This window comes from Malania oleifera, chromosome 3 (assembly GCF_029873635.1).
Source record: "Malania oleifera isolate guangnan ecotype guangnan chromosome 3, ASM2987363v1, whole genome shotgun sequence".
In the NCBI taxonomy this organism is placed as follows: Eukaryota; Viridiplantae; Streptophyta; class Magnoliopsida; order Santalales; family Ximeniaceae; genus Malania; species Malania oleifera.
Window position 1 is genome coordinate 26,543,069 of NC_080419.1, and position 16,423 is coordinate 26,559,491.

The following is a 16,423-nucleotide window of genomic DNA, read 5'->3' on the forward strand; positions in this document are numbered from 1 at the left end:
TTAGCAGTTCTTTAAGGCTACTAACCTTTTTCTCTAGTCCTGTTCAGCTGCACAGAACGACACCAAAGCAAGTAAGTTTCAAATCAGCCAGAAGCAACTTGTGACATGACCAAAAGTTCAGCCACTCAAAGCATTCAAGGACTCTACATAATATGCAAGTGTTCTAAAGATTGAGTGTGAGAGTGAGAGAGATTATTTTGTAAATCCCTTGTATATCGAGTGACTCAAATAAAGAGCAAGAAATGGGCATATCACACACACACAACAAAACAAGTAAAGCTACTTAAGGTGCCTAAAAACCCTTAAACAGATAAGGACCTTTCTTAGAACTTAAAAGGATTTTTTCTAAAGTAGTCAAAAGGGACTCGTCGACGAACACAGGGCTTCGTCGACGAGAACAACACATGCCCTCGTCGACGAACACAGGGTTCTCGTCAACGAGAATATACCGAGAGTGCCTAAAAGTTCAGAGCACTCCTCGTCGACGAATACAGGAAACTTAGCGACGAGGTATGTGCAACATTCGTCGACGAACATAGGGTTCTCATCGACGAAAAGAAATTGAGACTTGTCTGAATTCAGAACTAGCAACTCGTCGATGAACACAGGGCTTTGTCGACGAATATACTGAAGAGCTCGTTGACGAACACAGGGTTCTCGTTAATGAAAAGAAACCGAGACTTGTCTGAATTCAGAACCAGCAACTCGTCGACGAACACAGGGCTTTGTTGACAAATATACTGAAGAGCTCGTCGACGAAGTATAGACCTCGTCGACGAATGTCAAGCTGTAGGTTTCATTAAATGTAGCAGAACGGCTAGTTTTGCTCTTATCTTGCATCAATAAATGCCCAACGGCTCTCCAGAACATGGCTCGCCCATTTGGTGTTTAAATAAGGGTTTTTGCATTTACTTCAATCTAAGAAAGCTCATTTACTTATCAATATCATTTATTGTGCTTTCACTCTAGGGTTTCCCTTATACTCACTTGCCCTCTTCTTGCTGCTCATGCTCTTGTTTTTACTCCATTGAAAAGAGGACATAGTGTGAGGATGTTGTAGTGATACTCAGCTCAAAGGGAGCATTTAATATTGTATTCATCTCTTATCAACTACTTGTATAGAAAGGCCCTTTGTGAGCCATTGTAGGGTATCTCTAAGTGAGTACCTTGTTAAAGCTCTTTGTGAGCAGTTGTGTGTATTGGCTTCTCCGCCTGAAGGAGGATCGTATAGTGGATTTTGGGAATCTTTGAGTTGGTATCAAGGTGTGGACGAAGGCGGGGTGCCGAACCACGTTAATATCGCCGTGTTAAGTTTTTCTTCTCTCCTCTCTCTTTTATATTGCTCATTCATTACCATTTGCTGCACTTTTATATTGTGATATTATGCACTTGTTCTTGGCAAGATTTTTGTGTTTGTAGAAAATTTGCATATCCGCGAGAAACGTCTATTCACCCCCCCTCTAGACGCTCAACCGGGCCAACAAACATAAAATTACAATTGAAAGAGATAAATAAATATTAAAAGAGAAATAAAGATCTTCGAGCTCTCTCAATCTTCCAACTCTATTGGCTTGGAAGATTGATCACAACTCAAAAGCATAGCAATTAATCCAAAGTAATTTTTATCATCAAAATAAAGTTAATGAAACCTTGGAGCTGATAGAAGGCGTGGACTTGAGTGTATTGTGCTCATACATCTTTGTGAGGCTTAGAGGCTTCTTGTACTACTGAATCTGGAGGAGGAAAGTCAGGAAGAGGAATTGATAAAGGCAAAATGTGTGCTTGGAGGAAAAATATGGAGACAATACAAAGCAAGTGATGTCCTTACCTACAAATGGATGACAATAGGGATGATAAAAACACTAATTCCCTTTTTGAGGACAAAAATGGCCTAAATGCCCATTTAAAATAGTGAGGAACAAGTTTATATAAGCTAGAAGCAAGGTTATGGACTGGCAACCAAATACCAGAATTCAATAGAAGTATACAACCAGCAACCAAATAGGAGATGTGATTCGGAAACAAAAATGCCAAATAATGGCACAAACAGAAGTTAAATAGATCTGAAATCATCATAACATATAATCCAGTCAATTTTGCTACATACCTCAAAAAGAGGGTTTATGGCCTATATTTTTAGGGCTTCAAAATCCTAAATTCAATTTCAGACCCACATTTCTATAGAAATTAGTGCCAGACTGGCAGCATGGAGTAGATTTTCTATTTTAGTTCTATTTTCATTTTTTTTTTAAATTTATGGTATTTGTATTGGAGACATTTCTTTAAGATTCTAGGATATTCTTATTTAGGAAGCAAGGTTCTAGGTATTATTATTTAGGAAACTGGTATTGTGGCTTAGTTAGGTTTCTTAATTATCGTTTCCTTATCTTTCAAGCATTGTAAGCCTATAAGAGGGCACTATGTATTGGCTTTTATTCGGATTGGAATAGAGAATTGAGAATAAAAAATGTTGAGGTTGGGTCCTGCATCAAGTGGTATCAGAGCAGAGTCTGGTACGACATGGCTGTCAGAGTTATTTGACAGGGTCACAATTTCAACTTAAACCATGGTTTTCAGTGTTTGACAGGGTCATATTCTGTTTTTCACTTGAACTTGTGGGGTTTGAGGTTTTAATTTAAATCTCCTTTCCTCCACCATCTCTCCTCTTGATACATTTGGAAGCAGCAGGAATCACCACAAAGAAGAAGTCGTGCAGTCCAAATCAGATATGACTTCTTGATTTTCAGATCTGAATCATGCAGTTCTAGTTCCCTGCAGACTCATTGTGGGATTGTCCTTATCGCTGGAATATGCCTTCCTTTTGCAGGAACCTATGCAACCATCACTCTTCATTGTTTGTAAGGTTGAGTTCTTTCCCTGAATTTGTTGTCACTTTTGCCCTCCGTGCTGTTCAAACAGTTCCCCGTCATCATTCGGCCACAACATCACTGCCCGCAGCCCTGCTCGCCCCCATATCTGCAGAGGCTTGGAGACAAAGAAAGGTCTCAAAACAATTGTAGCCATTCATTGTATGTGCTGCTGCCATATCTGCAGAGGCTTGAAAATGAAGAGCCGATAAAGGTCTCAGAAACCCTACCCTTGATCCAAGGATAGGATTTAAAGAATCAGGAAAAAAATAAAAAGGTTCTTATAAGGACGACCAATCTGGTTCTCTTAAACCACTGAACCAGCCAAGCTCCAGTTTTTATATTATATTATATTATTTTATTTTATTTTTTATTTTTAATACTAAAAAAAAAAAAGAGCGAGACTGAATAGAGAAAACAACAAGAGTTTTTACTTGGCTTTGGAAATGTTTGATTCTTGGTTGACCAAACTTGATTCTATGCTTAGCTTTGTTTATTGATCATTGATCTTAATTACTATGAATTAGAAGAGAAGCCCTTTTTTCCACCCATTCTCAAAGGGGTATCCCAGTAAGAAGAGGTTGTTGAGGAAGCCGCTATTGAAATTGTATAACCAATGCAATTAGCGCTCAAGCCAAAATGTTGAGATAGTTGAAGAAGCTACTATTGAGATTGAAGAACCACTCCCTTGGGAGCCTAAAACTTACCCTTTTAATTCATCATTTGGGGTTACACATGCCTAATTTAATCCTAGGGCAACTCAAAAACTTCTCAGCCCCTTGCTACAGTAGGCCCATAGTTACCACTTATTAGAAAATGCTAACACCCTAGCAAACCATGTATTGGTATGAACATTCCAAAACATGGTAAATTTTCGTCTTAGAACGTTAAATCTATCGACCCAAAGTTTTAATTCAATGTCTTTCACATAACATTTTTTTATTAGTTAAAAGTGGGGAATCATCACATATTAAGTGTATTTCTATCATTATTAATCTATTCCTCAATAGAAAATCTCTTCTGCATTTTGAAACACCTCAATGTACTCTCCAAAATATGCATGTGACATTACATTTTTTCACCAATATATCTTTTTTAAGTATACCCCTAACATGCCACATTTTAGAGCATGTGTTGTACCGTGTGTTCTTGTTCCATGTTCCAAAACTTTCAATGTTCTAGGTAACATCGGGTAGGACATATTCTGTCCCCGTCACTTATATTTATATTAAAGAGACCAATAAATTGCAGAAACATCCCTAAAAGCCTAATCGCTTACTCATTCATATATATATTTTTTAATAATTGGATTAATATCACTTTGCCTTGAATCCTAGTGTTACGCTTGTAAAAGTGTCAAATAGCCCCTTTCATAAATGTATACTTTGAAAATAGGATGGGAAATAGCCACCCACTTTATTTGTCCTGTGGCATGTGACTCCTCAATTACTTTAGACAAAACTATTTTTCACCAAAATTAATGGTTAATGGCGACGTAAAGCTGAAGAGGCTATGTGGAATTTTTTGGATGTATAAGGTCATTGATGCTTCCCCAAGGGTAAGCGGATATGAAAAGCCAAAATCAACTAGTAGGTAAGAGATCTATTCATTCAGAGGTTGTGAGGAGAGGTTCTGATTGTGTCAATTAAGAAGTGTCATGTCTTCTAGAGCCATGATGACTCCATCCCCATCCTTCAACTCTTTTCCAAGATTTTCATTTGTGTTGAGCCTAGGTCGTCTTGATCATAAGTATGAAGTAGGCAATGTTCCAAAATATGGTCTTGTCCCCCAAACGAAGAGTCCTCAAATTACAAACCCATACTACGTCTATGACAAATCCAAATACCCTTTAAACTTTTTGAAGAAAATCATTGGCAAACCAGCTATGCCACGAGGCGTCAAAGAAATCATCAAGTTTTCACCCTTTGATTCTCACCAACACTTGGCAACTGAACCTCTATTCTTCATAATTTTATGATCCTTCCTCTTGCATTCTTTGGTTATCTTCATGCCTGCTTTTGGGACTCTCCTATACATGTCATACTTTCTGCAGAGCGTATCCAAATTCATAAGAGCACTTTGGTATAGCTTACCAAGGGAAGTGCTTTCAAGTCTTTTTCCACTCATTTGAAGTTCTCGAAGAACTTTTTCTCCTAGTGGATCTAGCAAGCTATTGAGGTAAGCTTGCTTAGGTTGATATCATTTGGTCCACAGAGAGTGTAGTATCTTTCTGAGATTATATTATAATGTTTCTCTAGATCATTTCACTTGAGTGAGAAACATTTAATTTTCATGTATTCTTCTCTGGCTTGGGTAACGTGGTCCTCCAAGGTACCACAAAATTCTTCAATGATTGTGGGTATGAAAACATCAAGATTTGGAACCTGCAAAATCTGCAACTGCCTATAATCTCCAAGGTTTATCTGCAAAATTCTAAGTCTTCCGACAAATTTAGAAACAATCCTTCCGATGACCTCTTTTAGAGTAATCCCTTTTTTCATCAGTTTTGCTGTGCACCGGGCATGGAGCTCGAGGATCTTAACTCAATCCACAGGCTTCCCTACAAACAGAAGTAGCTTTTAAGTTTTAGCCTTTATAGGGGAAGGCAAGGTGACATTAACATAATATAATTTATTTTATTTTGTGATTGTAAGTTTAGTTATTAGGGAATTTCCCAATTCAAAGGGTCGTGCAGAGGTTCCAATTGACTGTAGATGTTCCTAACTGTTTCATGTGTTGTGGGTGATTTGTTTGCAGAATCAATTTTTCATATCAGGCTTTTCAAAAGATGAGATAATACGAAATCGTGTGTTACAAGCATTGTATGAGCGTATTACCCGAGCGTACAATGAGAAGAAGTGTTTCAGGGTTATTATTGTCATACCTCTTTTGCCTGGATTCCAGGTATCAATTCTTGATTAGTTTCCTTCAAAATTGCATTCAAGTATTCATTTATATTGTTACATTGATTTTTAAGTTTAAATAGGGGGGCCTGGATGATGGTGGTGCGGCATCTGTGAGGGCCATAATGCATTGGCAGTATAGAACCATTTGCAGAGGGCATAATTCAATTTTGCAGAATCTTTGTGAACATCTTGGTCCTAAAACAGATGATTACATTTCTTTTTATGGTCTTAGAAGTTATGGCAGACTCTTTGATGGAGGTCCTGTCGTCACCAGTCAGGTACTCTCTGGCATTGATGCACTTGATAGCTTTCATGCAATTACATATATGCTTTTTCATAATTGAAAATGTTTTTTTTTTTTTTTGATATCTGCATCTACCTTCTAGGATATGTCTGTTATGTTTATACAATGGATTGGAGGCTAACTTCCATGATTGCAATATTTCATTGTGCATGTTGTTTCCATTGCTTTTGTAGGTCTATGTGCATAGCAAAATGATGATAGTTGATGATCGTATAGTGCTGATTGGATCTGCTAATATTAATGATAGAAGTTTGCTTGGGTCAAGAGATTCTGAGGTATCCTTTCTACTTTAGATCCTTTTGCATATATTTGAGGATTCATCTGTGGGCCACTTCAAAGTTTCTAATTACGTATTGCTAATACAATCATGAGCTTGTTATTTCAGCATCAGTTGAAAAAGTAAGCTTTGTATTGGGATTACCTAAATAGAAATATGTAGTTAATTTGTAATTGGTCTTAGTTTAGGAGTTGGAATCTTTCATATTACTGAATAAGTAATAGAATGCTTACCCACAAAAAAAATATTTAATAATAACTGAACTAGAACTGTGATTTGTCATTTGTGAGCCTTAAACATCATAAAAATGATCTTCAAAGTTAATATTGGAATGATCATGAAAGAAACTCAAAACTTTGACATGCTACACTTGATTTCTTGAAGTTATTTCTTTTTTTTATCTTTCAGATTATATTCTAATCCATCTCCTCGACACAAATAAATTTTGCTAATATCAGCAAAGGTTGATCTTGTTGAGGCTTGACATACATTGTGGGCCCAAAGCATATCAGTTTAAGCTTTTGGGTCAAGTGGTGATTTAATATGAAGTTAGGAATTATTACTCAGAGCTTACCCCAAATTTTATAAATTATTCCATGTGTAGGCCCAAAAAATAGAGGAAGTGGCCCATGTGTATGGGAGAGTTTGTAAGTTTGGTGTACATTGTTGTTTTTTGTTTTTTTTGTTTTGATAGAAAAAGAAAATTCATTAATGTATGGGAGAGATGATAAAAAAGAAGGAGAATAGGGAATCCTCCTAATGTAGAAATAGTACAACAAATAAACAAAAGAGGAAGGTGTTAATTTATTTGGATAATGAGTAGGGTAGACAAGTTCCCTTGAACAATGAGTTGCAGGATTTGGTTTTTAAAGAATTAAGGAGTTGAAGGCAAAAGATCAAATTTAAGTGGGCAAAAGAAGATGATTGTAATACAAAATTTTGTTCATAGGTTGGCTAATGGGAAAATGAGGAGAAACATGATTAGGGAAATGGATTTGGGAGGAGATGAGGTTATATTTGAATTCTCATTTGATTGCAAATGAGATTACTAATTTCTTTTCCAATCTTTTTATCTAAAGGAAAATTTTTTTGTAGGCCTGTGATTCAGGGTTTAGACTGGAATCCCATTTCCAGGGATCATGTAAGGTGGTTGGAAAGAGGATTAGGAAGTTAAGGTAACTATGTTTGGAAAGCGATAAAGCTCCAGCTTCTTTTTCAAGGGTGTTGGGATGTGGTTAAGGTGGATTTTTTTGAGGTCTTTAATGAATTTTATTGTAATGGGATTCTAACCAAAAGCATTAGTTTCACTTTTATCACTTTGGTGCCTAAGATGAATATATCTATTAATATTGCTGATTTGAGACCTATTAGTTTAGTGACTAGTGTGTATAAGATCGTTGCTAAATTACTAGCTAATAGGTTGAGTGTGGTGTTAGATGAAACTATTTCTAAGGTGCAAAGTGCTTTTGTGGGGGTAGCAGATTGTGGATGCTATTTTGTTTGTTAATGAGGTTGTAGAGGAGGTCTGTATGAAGAAGGAGAAGGGCATCCTTTTCAAACTAGATTTTGAAAAAGCTTATGATAGGGTTAGCTCGTTTTTTGGATAAGGTGTTGGCTAGAAAAGGGTTTGGGGAGAGATGGAGGACTTGGATGAGGGGTTGCTTGTCTAATGGTTTTTTCTCAATTATTGTGAATGGAGAACCTAAATCTTGGTTTAAAGCATCGAGAGGTGTTAGAGAAAGAGATCCATTATCTCCTTTTTTGTTTATTTTGGTTGTTTGTGTCTTGAGTATATTGGTGGAGAGACCTGTTGATAAGGGTTTAGTTATAGAACTAGAGGAGGGTAGAGAGGGGGTTTGTTGTGTGTCCCATCTTCAGTTTGCCAATGTTTTTCATGATCATACAGATTTTTTTTTTTTTTTTGAATATTTTGACCCTTCTTCAAATATTTGAGGGGGTTTTTGGGCTTAAAATAAATTTGGGGAAGAGTGGTATAGCAACCATCAATTTGACATCTAGTAGGTCTAGGGAGTTCACTTTATTATCGGGTTGTCGTGTTTTAGATTGGCCCTCTTATATAGGTGTTCTGCTGGGAGGTAATCCTAGGGCTGTGGTTCTTTAGGATCCGTGGTGGAAAGAGTCTCTAGGCTTGTTTTGCTAGTAGCCCTCTTTATTACTTGTCTGATTTTAGAATTCTGATGGGGTTAGCTAGTAAAATTGAGAAGATCATGCATGATTTCCTTTGGTTTTAAGGGTTGGGGATAAGCGAGATCACCTTCTATGCTGGGAGCCTGTTTGTAGGTGGAGTGGGGTTTGGGTCTTGGTAAGTTGGTGTCTAAAAACATTGCTCTTTTGGCTAAATGGTTATGGTGGTTTCCCTTAGAGGAGTCATCTCTCTGGTATAGAGTCATTAAAAGTAAATTTGGTATGCATATGAATGGTTGGGATGCTAATTTAGGAGTTAGATGTTCTTCGGAAAGCCTGTGGGAGGTGTATTTCTCAGGTCTACCTCCTCGGTGTTCCTCACACAGTTTGTCTTGGGTCATGGTTCTCATATTCATTTTTGGGAAGACTTATGGGTGAGTAATGCTGCTTTATTTATATTCTTTTCCTCGTCTTATTGTTTGAGTTCAGGCCATTATGAGGTTATTTCCTTCTTTTTGATTTCTGAAGGTATTCATTTTCTTGGAACTTCCATTTCCGTAGAACTCTTGATGAGAGAGAGGTAGAGGAGTTGTTTTCCGTGTTGATGTTAATTGGGGACTTGTATCTCCTTTTTGCTCCATAGAATTATTTGGAAGGTCAAAGTTCCCTCAAAGGTAAAGGCTTTTATTTGGTTGGTTGTTTTTAATGGAGTTAACACCAATAATCTGTTGCAGAGCAGGAGACTTTCAAAGGTACTTTCTCCGGATATATGTTTTCTTTGTCATGATAGTTCTGAAACAGCGTCTCATTTGTTTTCGCTCTGGTTGTTTGCTTGGAATATATGGAATAAGCTTCTTGGTCTTGTGGGAGAAAATTGGGTTTGTCTGAAGTTGGTGGAGGATTTGTTGGCCACTTCTTTTACTGGTTTTGGTCAAAGGACACTCATGCTTTGTGGATGTGTGTGGTTTTTGCAATTTTGTGCGGTTTATGGATTGAAAGAAATCTTGTATATTTCTGGGAAAAAAAAAAAACTGAACAAATCATTGTTATGGGAGAAGATTCATTATTCAGCCTTGCTTTGGTATTCTGCTGGTTGTTTTAAAGGAGTGAGGTTTTCAGATACTGAACGGGATTGATTGGCTTTGTTATTTTGATCGTTTGAGTTTTGTTTTGTTTTTATTTTCTCTCTCTCTTTGGTTTTTTTTTTCTTTCTTTCTTTCTTTCGTCTGTTTTGGAGGATTTCTTGTTCTCCTTGTACATTCTTCTTTCCCTAATAAAGTCATCTTCTTTTGCTAAAAATATCAATGCTTAAATAATTAAAATAATATGGTGTCTAAACATTAACAATTTAATTATATTACCATAAAAATAATAATTATACATGATGAACTGGTATTTTAAATTTTTTTAAAAAAAATTAGACTCAAAAATTTACACTAATTGTTTGCACAAACCGACTTATAAAATATTGATATTTCAAAGTTCTGTTTTGTCAATTTGATGGGATGATAATATTTGAATGATTTATGAATTTCATTTGTATTAACTAAATATGTTTAATGCACATTATCTTACAAATATGTTTGCTACACATACTATATTACAAGGAGTCCTGCTGAATTGGGATGATAATATTTGAATGATTTATGAATACCATAATAGAATTTTACAGTTTTAATTCAGTTTAGGGGCATTTGATTCGCAGTATAAAAAAGAGTATAAGAATCTTAACAATTGTTTTAAGAAAATTACCATTATATCCTTTGCAAAAGGAAAAAAAAAAAGCTACAAAATGGAAGAAAAGCAATTACATTATAAGTCCTTTCCAAATTCTTTGAAGATCTGATAACAATGTTCCCTGATAGAATCTAAAAGAATGAACCCAAAAAAGGTGCCCTGAAAGTAACCCTATCGTAAGGAAAATGCACATAATTTATTCTTCCATTGAAGATCCTTGCATTTTTTTTATCCACGAAGTCCAAAAAATGTCAAAAACTACATATCTCCATAAATTGTTTTCCCTCTTAAGCCTCCCAAAACCTTTGTACTGTACCATTAAGAAATTATCGAGTGTCCTTGGAAGCATCTTAGCCTCCTGTTGATACAGCATTACAAACAGAAAGGAAAATCACCAATGTGGATACTATTACGTACAATTTGATTTTTCATTCATTTACTGATAACAATCATATGATATGAGCAAATATTTAACAAGTCATTGAGATTTTTCAGAGTAGTATTTGAACTACCTTCTTTGATTCAAATAACTACTGAGTTCTTAAAGTAGTAAAGAGTTAATGCTATGAATCTCAGTCCAGCTAATAGGGGGTTATGCTGAGTGATGCCAAAATGTGCGAAACAACTCTACAAGGAAGTAGCTAATCAACATGGATTAGATTATACTAACCAGGGGCTTCAGGATCAGATTCTGCTTTATTTTGTTGCATTTGAAAACTCTGAATTCAACTAAACCTGTTGAGTGGGATGTTAAATTGAGTTCTTGTCACTCATTGTTTCTAATTTTTCCTTTATTTTTTATATATATATATTTATCATTTATGGTTGGTTTTTTTTTTTTTTTTAATTTTTTAAAATATATATCTCCAAGAACTGAAGGTTCGACTAAACTTACGGAGTTTGGAGGTTTGTGATGCCATGGTTCACCTGAAAAACTGTTTGATTGCAAATTATGGGTTGTTAGGTGACTCGGTTTCATGGCAACCTAGAAAAATTAGCAGTGCATCTGCTAATAATGCACCAAATTAAGACTTTCTTTGGGTAGTTGTTGTGAAATGCCAACTATTGTCTCCTCTCTCATTTATTCTTTTTCTTTTCGTAAATTTGAGATTGTAAGAAGACTCTTGACTTCATAAGGACAACTTGAGAAGAGTTTGAGAATTTGAAGTGTAAGCTTCATTAGAAGTAGTGGGGTGCCTTAGCTTTCTGTAATAATGAAGATATATTTAGCATGTAAAATTGTAAATTTTATTATTACCCTTTGACAAATTGTTGACTTGACATTTTCATATTATTTCACATTGGATGCGTGAAGGGTCACGCCTTTACATAACAGGTGTACACCTGTACCACATGCATTCAAGGTCTTAACTTTTTTTTTTCAACTAAAATTTCCAAGCTTCACAAATACAGGAATTTCTATGAAAATTTTTATTTTAAAAAATAATGGAAATTAGTAGTATAGCATATAATTATTTATGAAACTTTGGAAATGATTAATGAACATAATAAAACAAGTTTTGAACTAATATATTATAAATTAAATACATAAATGGCAGTGATGTTGTGTATGAGGTGCAGTTGATGTAATGCAATAATTCATATTAAACATATTCAGTAATACAAATGAAATTCATAAATGGTGAAATATAATTTATCATACAAATAACAAAATTTAGACACAAAAGGTTAAATAAAATGTTGTGGCTAATATCTAAGTTTATTTTTTCATAGAATTTAAAACGCCCTTATAATAATCTTTGGTTTCAATAGAAAAAAAAAAGAAGATAATTTAAGAGAGAAATTTCACTTTGCTTTTAAATTTCACATTTGAGTTCCAAGGAAATTTAATTTTATAGTTAAAACTTCAATAAGGGTCCGTTTGGATCAATGATTTTACGTGGGAAAAGAAAATGAAAGAAAACTAAGGAGGAAACCTATTTTCCCTTATATTTTCCTTCTCTATTAAATACTATTAAAAATGAAAGTTTGTTTTAATATGATTAAAAATTTTTAAAAATAAAATATTAATGATGTGTAAAATCAAATTTTTGTTTATAGATTTGGTATATTTTTTATTTTCTTTCTCATTTTCCTTGATAACCAAACATGAAAGTGAGGATTCCTTTCCTTTCCCTAATATATTTTGAGTTCCAAATGAGGCCTAAAATTTTGAGATTTTGATAAATTTCGAATAGTTTGTTGAAATTTTAATGGAAGTTTCGTAAGATGGAAATCAACTGCCATTTCGATTTAGAGGGTGATGGAAAGTCGAAATTTCGACGGAAATTTAAGACCATGCCTGCATTGTTGTTTCAGATTGGTGTACTTATTGAAGACCAAGAATTAGTTGATTCATCTATGGGAGCAAAGCCTTGGAAGGCTGGAAAATTTGCTTCAAGTCTTCGCCTATCACTTTGGTCTGAACACCTTGGTCTTCGTTCAGGAGAGGTTAGTAAATCTAATGATCATTGTGTGAATTCCATGATCCTTCACATCCATAGCATTCTTCTCAATCAACTAGCTGACCGTTGTAGAATACTTTAGAGGGGCTCAATTCAGAAGACATTATTGTTTTGTCAAAAATTTTCAAGCTGCTTATGTCATTTGATTAACATGCTATATTATTCTTTTTTCTGTCCAGATCAATCGAATATCTGACCCAGTAGTTGATTCAACTTACAAAGATATATGGGCGGCGACTGCAAAGGTGAGGGGGATAATATTTTCATTAAGTTAAAGGAGTAACCAAGTGGCAATTCAGAATATTAAGAAGAATATCAAGTTCTTGGAAATTCTAAAAGTTTTTTAATTGAATTTCTCCATATTATGGCACAAATATGGTTTAAAATTCTATGGGTGCTGGTGCTTTTTCTTCTCCTTTTACTTAGATCTTTATCTTCTGGGTGGGATGACCCGAGGATGGAGGAGAAGGTAAAAACATCTTCTTCTGTCAGGAGATATAATTTTTTTGTGACTTAGATTTTGAATTAAATATTTTACACAGTGAGATCTGAAATTCATGTAAATCTGCCGAACTGTTATTGTCAAAAGGCAGGAAGAATGGAAACAAATAACGTGGTTTATACTCAATCTACTAGCTGAATGGAAGCAATAATCACATAACAGTAAACATCAGAATGGAAACAATAATCATAACAGTTAACGCCATCCATGCTTAATCATACTCAACCTAACGCACAACTATCCAGTAATGATCAAACAGAGAATCCCAAACCTCGTACACCCAGGTGCCCATGCAATAAAAGGATATAATCTCAGGAAGAACACTCTCTCAATTTTCCTCTCCATTTATCACTATACTACCTGCAGGTCACCCCATATTTATAAATCTTAAAACCCTATACCTAGATTATCTAGGAATCACTCTTCTAGCACAAGCACACTCAAAATAGGAAACCATGGAGGAAATGCAAAATGAGGTTAGGAAACAGAATCTTGCTCGAGGCTGGTGGACTGATCTTGAGCAAAAAAGAAAGAAGGGTTTTAGCTTACTATTTCTATGTATAGACCAATATTCAATCATCCGTCCACCTATCGTCCCAGAACTTTCTATCTACTGGAAATCAAGCCACACTTTAACCCAAGTAGTGTGTTTGTGTTCCGAATGTGCGATAAATCTGAGGACTTCATTTATCTTTGCTTTTGAACTGCCTGTGTAACAACCATGTTTGGGTGATTCATTTGACAGACAAATACAATGATCTACCAAGATGTCTTTGCTTGCATCCCTAATGATCTTATACATTCCAGGTACATCGCACTTGCAGCTGTGATTGTTCCACTCTATCATCCTTCATTTTTTTCCCATACTAGTTCCAAAATTTTGGTAATTTCTGTATATATCCACATGCAGGGCTTCACTGAGAAGTACCATGGCCTGCTGGAGGGAAAACTTTGGCCACACTACGATTGATTTAGGTGTTGCTCCTCAGAAGTTAGAATCATATCAGAATGGGAATGTCAAGGAAACCGACCCCATGGAAAGACTGGAGTCAGTACGGGGACACCTTGTTTCTTTCCCATTGAATTTTATGCGCCAAGAAGATTTAAGACCCGTGTTCAATGAGAGTGAGTACTATGCATCACCTCAAGTTTTTCATTAGGTATGATGCTATGGAGTTACTAAAGCTACATTGATTTGTCGGGCTGGCCCTGGTTTTTGCATTATAATTGCCAGGGAAATTCACACGTATGCACATGAGAGAGAGAGAGAGAGAGAGAGAGATGTATATTTAACCATTCCATTGTTGTATTAACTTTATTAATAAGATTGTTTTCTTGATGATCTCCTCCATATCATTTAGCAAGTTTCTTTACTCGCCTTTGTTTGGAGAGTGTTGCTGTCTTAAATCGACCAGTGTGGTATGGTAGAAGATAGTAATAGGCTTCGGAGCCTGCATAATTTTTGCAAGTGGGGAGTTCATATTTCCCAAGTACTAATAGGAGTTCAGTTCTAGCCATTTGTTATTCTCTTTTCCTTGGGTAAAAGAAGATTTGTTAAAAGTTGATTATTCATTATTTTTATTTGTTATTTTGTGCCTTTAGAGGGTAAAAGAAGATTTGTTAAAAGTTGATTATTCATTTTTTTTATTTGTTATTTTGTGCCTTTAGATTAAAAAAGAAAAGCTGAAAGTACTTATCTTCAATCTGAATCTTTTTAGTTTTTTCTCTACCTAACCTTACACATGTTCTCTCAGCAAGTAGTTGGACATATTAAAACTACTTTACTGTTGATAATATCATAAAAATTTTGAGAAAATTATTTTTATGATGCTGCAACTTTTTTATCATTGAATAAAATAAGTAATTTTTCCTTAAAAAAATTAGAATTAAAGAATGATTGTTGTCAAAAGTGCTCTTATTATAAAACAAATAATAGTGAGAAAATGCTTACGAAGTCAAAACATGAAATATTATTTTTTAAATTTAAGATGCGAATATCTATTCTTTTCCTATGCAACAACTAAATGACAAATTGCTTGAATTATCCTTTTTTATATATAAATTATTAAATTTTTATGCAAATTTTCTCATACTTCTGTTGTGTTTTATTCTACTTCTAAATTGAATTTTTTACCAATCAATCACAACCTTGAAGGGAACTAAATCTAATTCGGAATTTCACATCAAGTTGTATCTCTTACAAAGTATGCTCCCCAGTCCCATATTGGACTTCGACCTAGAAAAGTTTTATACACTACTGTGGCCTCTTTTAAGGCTTCAACTTCTATCTTTGGTTTATTAATTTTGGGAAGCTTTTTGAATGGGAACTCATTCCATTTGAAACTTTAAGATTAAGCAAAAGAATTTGGCTCTAATCTTGATTTTTAGGCTAAGCTTGAATTATTATATCTTGATTCAAATTTAATTAGTTGGAAAAATTTGAGCTTAGGCCTAATGGTTTGTTTCTTAGGTAATGATCCTACTAATTTTAGAAAAGGGAGGGGTTTTTCTGGATAGGGGTTGGGGGCGTTGTGAAATGCCACAGTCGTTCCTATTTTTCTATAGTAACAATAACAATAATAATTTAGTTAACATCTTGATAAAAAATTTATGAGATCGCGAGTTCTCTTCTTTATATTTTGAAAATTAGCCTTTCAATTTAAGTTTAAGACATAATTTAAGAAAAAAGGCATTTACTTTTTCTTAAAATTCGTCAATAAGATTAGAATCACACGGAAAAGACAAGCCTAGAAGTGGATATAAATATTTCAAAAATCAAATTTGAAGAGAGGATTGAGGTTTTTGAAACTTTAAGAGAGTTTGACTTTTTATTTTTTTATTTTTTTGGGTAAACTTAATGGAAGTCCTCCTAAAGAGGTTTTTGTCTTTTCAAGACAATAGTTGTCAATATTGACTTCTATTGAAGTTTGATAAAAAACACACGCACTCCTATTAAGGTTTTAAAAAATTTATAACTTCTCACGAGGTCAGGTGTTCAAACTCTCCTGAACTTGTTTTCACTTTTGGACTCCTGAATTTACCCTTTCTTTGAAATTATAGAGTCAACTTCAAGGGGCGTAGGATTAGTCACGTGGACAGTAAAACGAACGTGTGGATACCCGATGCATAATCCAAAAATAAATAAATAAATTATAAACATATATTAAACTTTGATAAAAAGATAAGAACTTTTCCTGAAATTTTTAAAATTTAACGAACA

The 16,423-nt window shown here is 34.6% G+C and overlaps 1 protein-coding gene across 3 annotated transcripts in view; it reads left to right on the forward strand.

Moving 5' to 3' along the window:
* The window catches only part of LOC131150747 (phospholipase D zeta 1), a 69,442-nt gene extending 54,888 nt beyond the window's left edge, over positions 1–14,554 (forward strand). For all 3 annotated transcript variants that reach the window (XM_058101671.1, XM_058101673.1, XM_058101672.1), the window contains 7 exons: positions 5,625–5,771; positions 5,854–6,051; positions 6,251–6,352; positions 12,556–12,687; positions 12,881–12,946; positions 13,949–14,010; positions 14,114–14,554. In XM_058101671.1, coding sequence (XP_057957654.1) covers positions 5,625–5,771; positions 5,854–6,051; positions 6,251–6,352; positions 12,556–12,687; positions 12,881–12,946; positions 13,949–14,010; positions 14,114–14,363 — 957 coding nt within the window. In that variant the 3' untranslated portion in view covers positions 14,364–14,554. The remainder of the gene's footprint in view (positions 1–5,624; positions 5,772–5,853; positions 6,052–6,250; positions 6,353–12,555; positions 12,688–12,880; positions 12,947–13,948; positions 14,011–14,113) is intronic.
* The last annotated feature ends 1,869 nt before the right edge of the window (positions 14,555–16,423 follow it).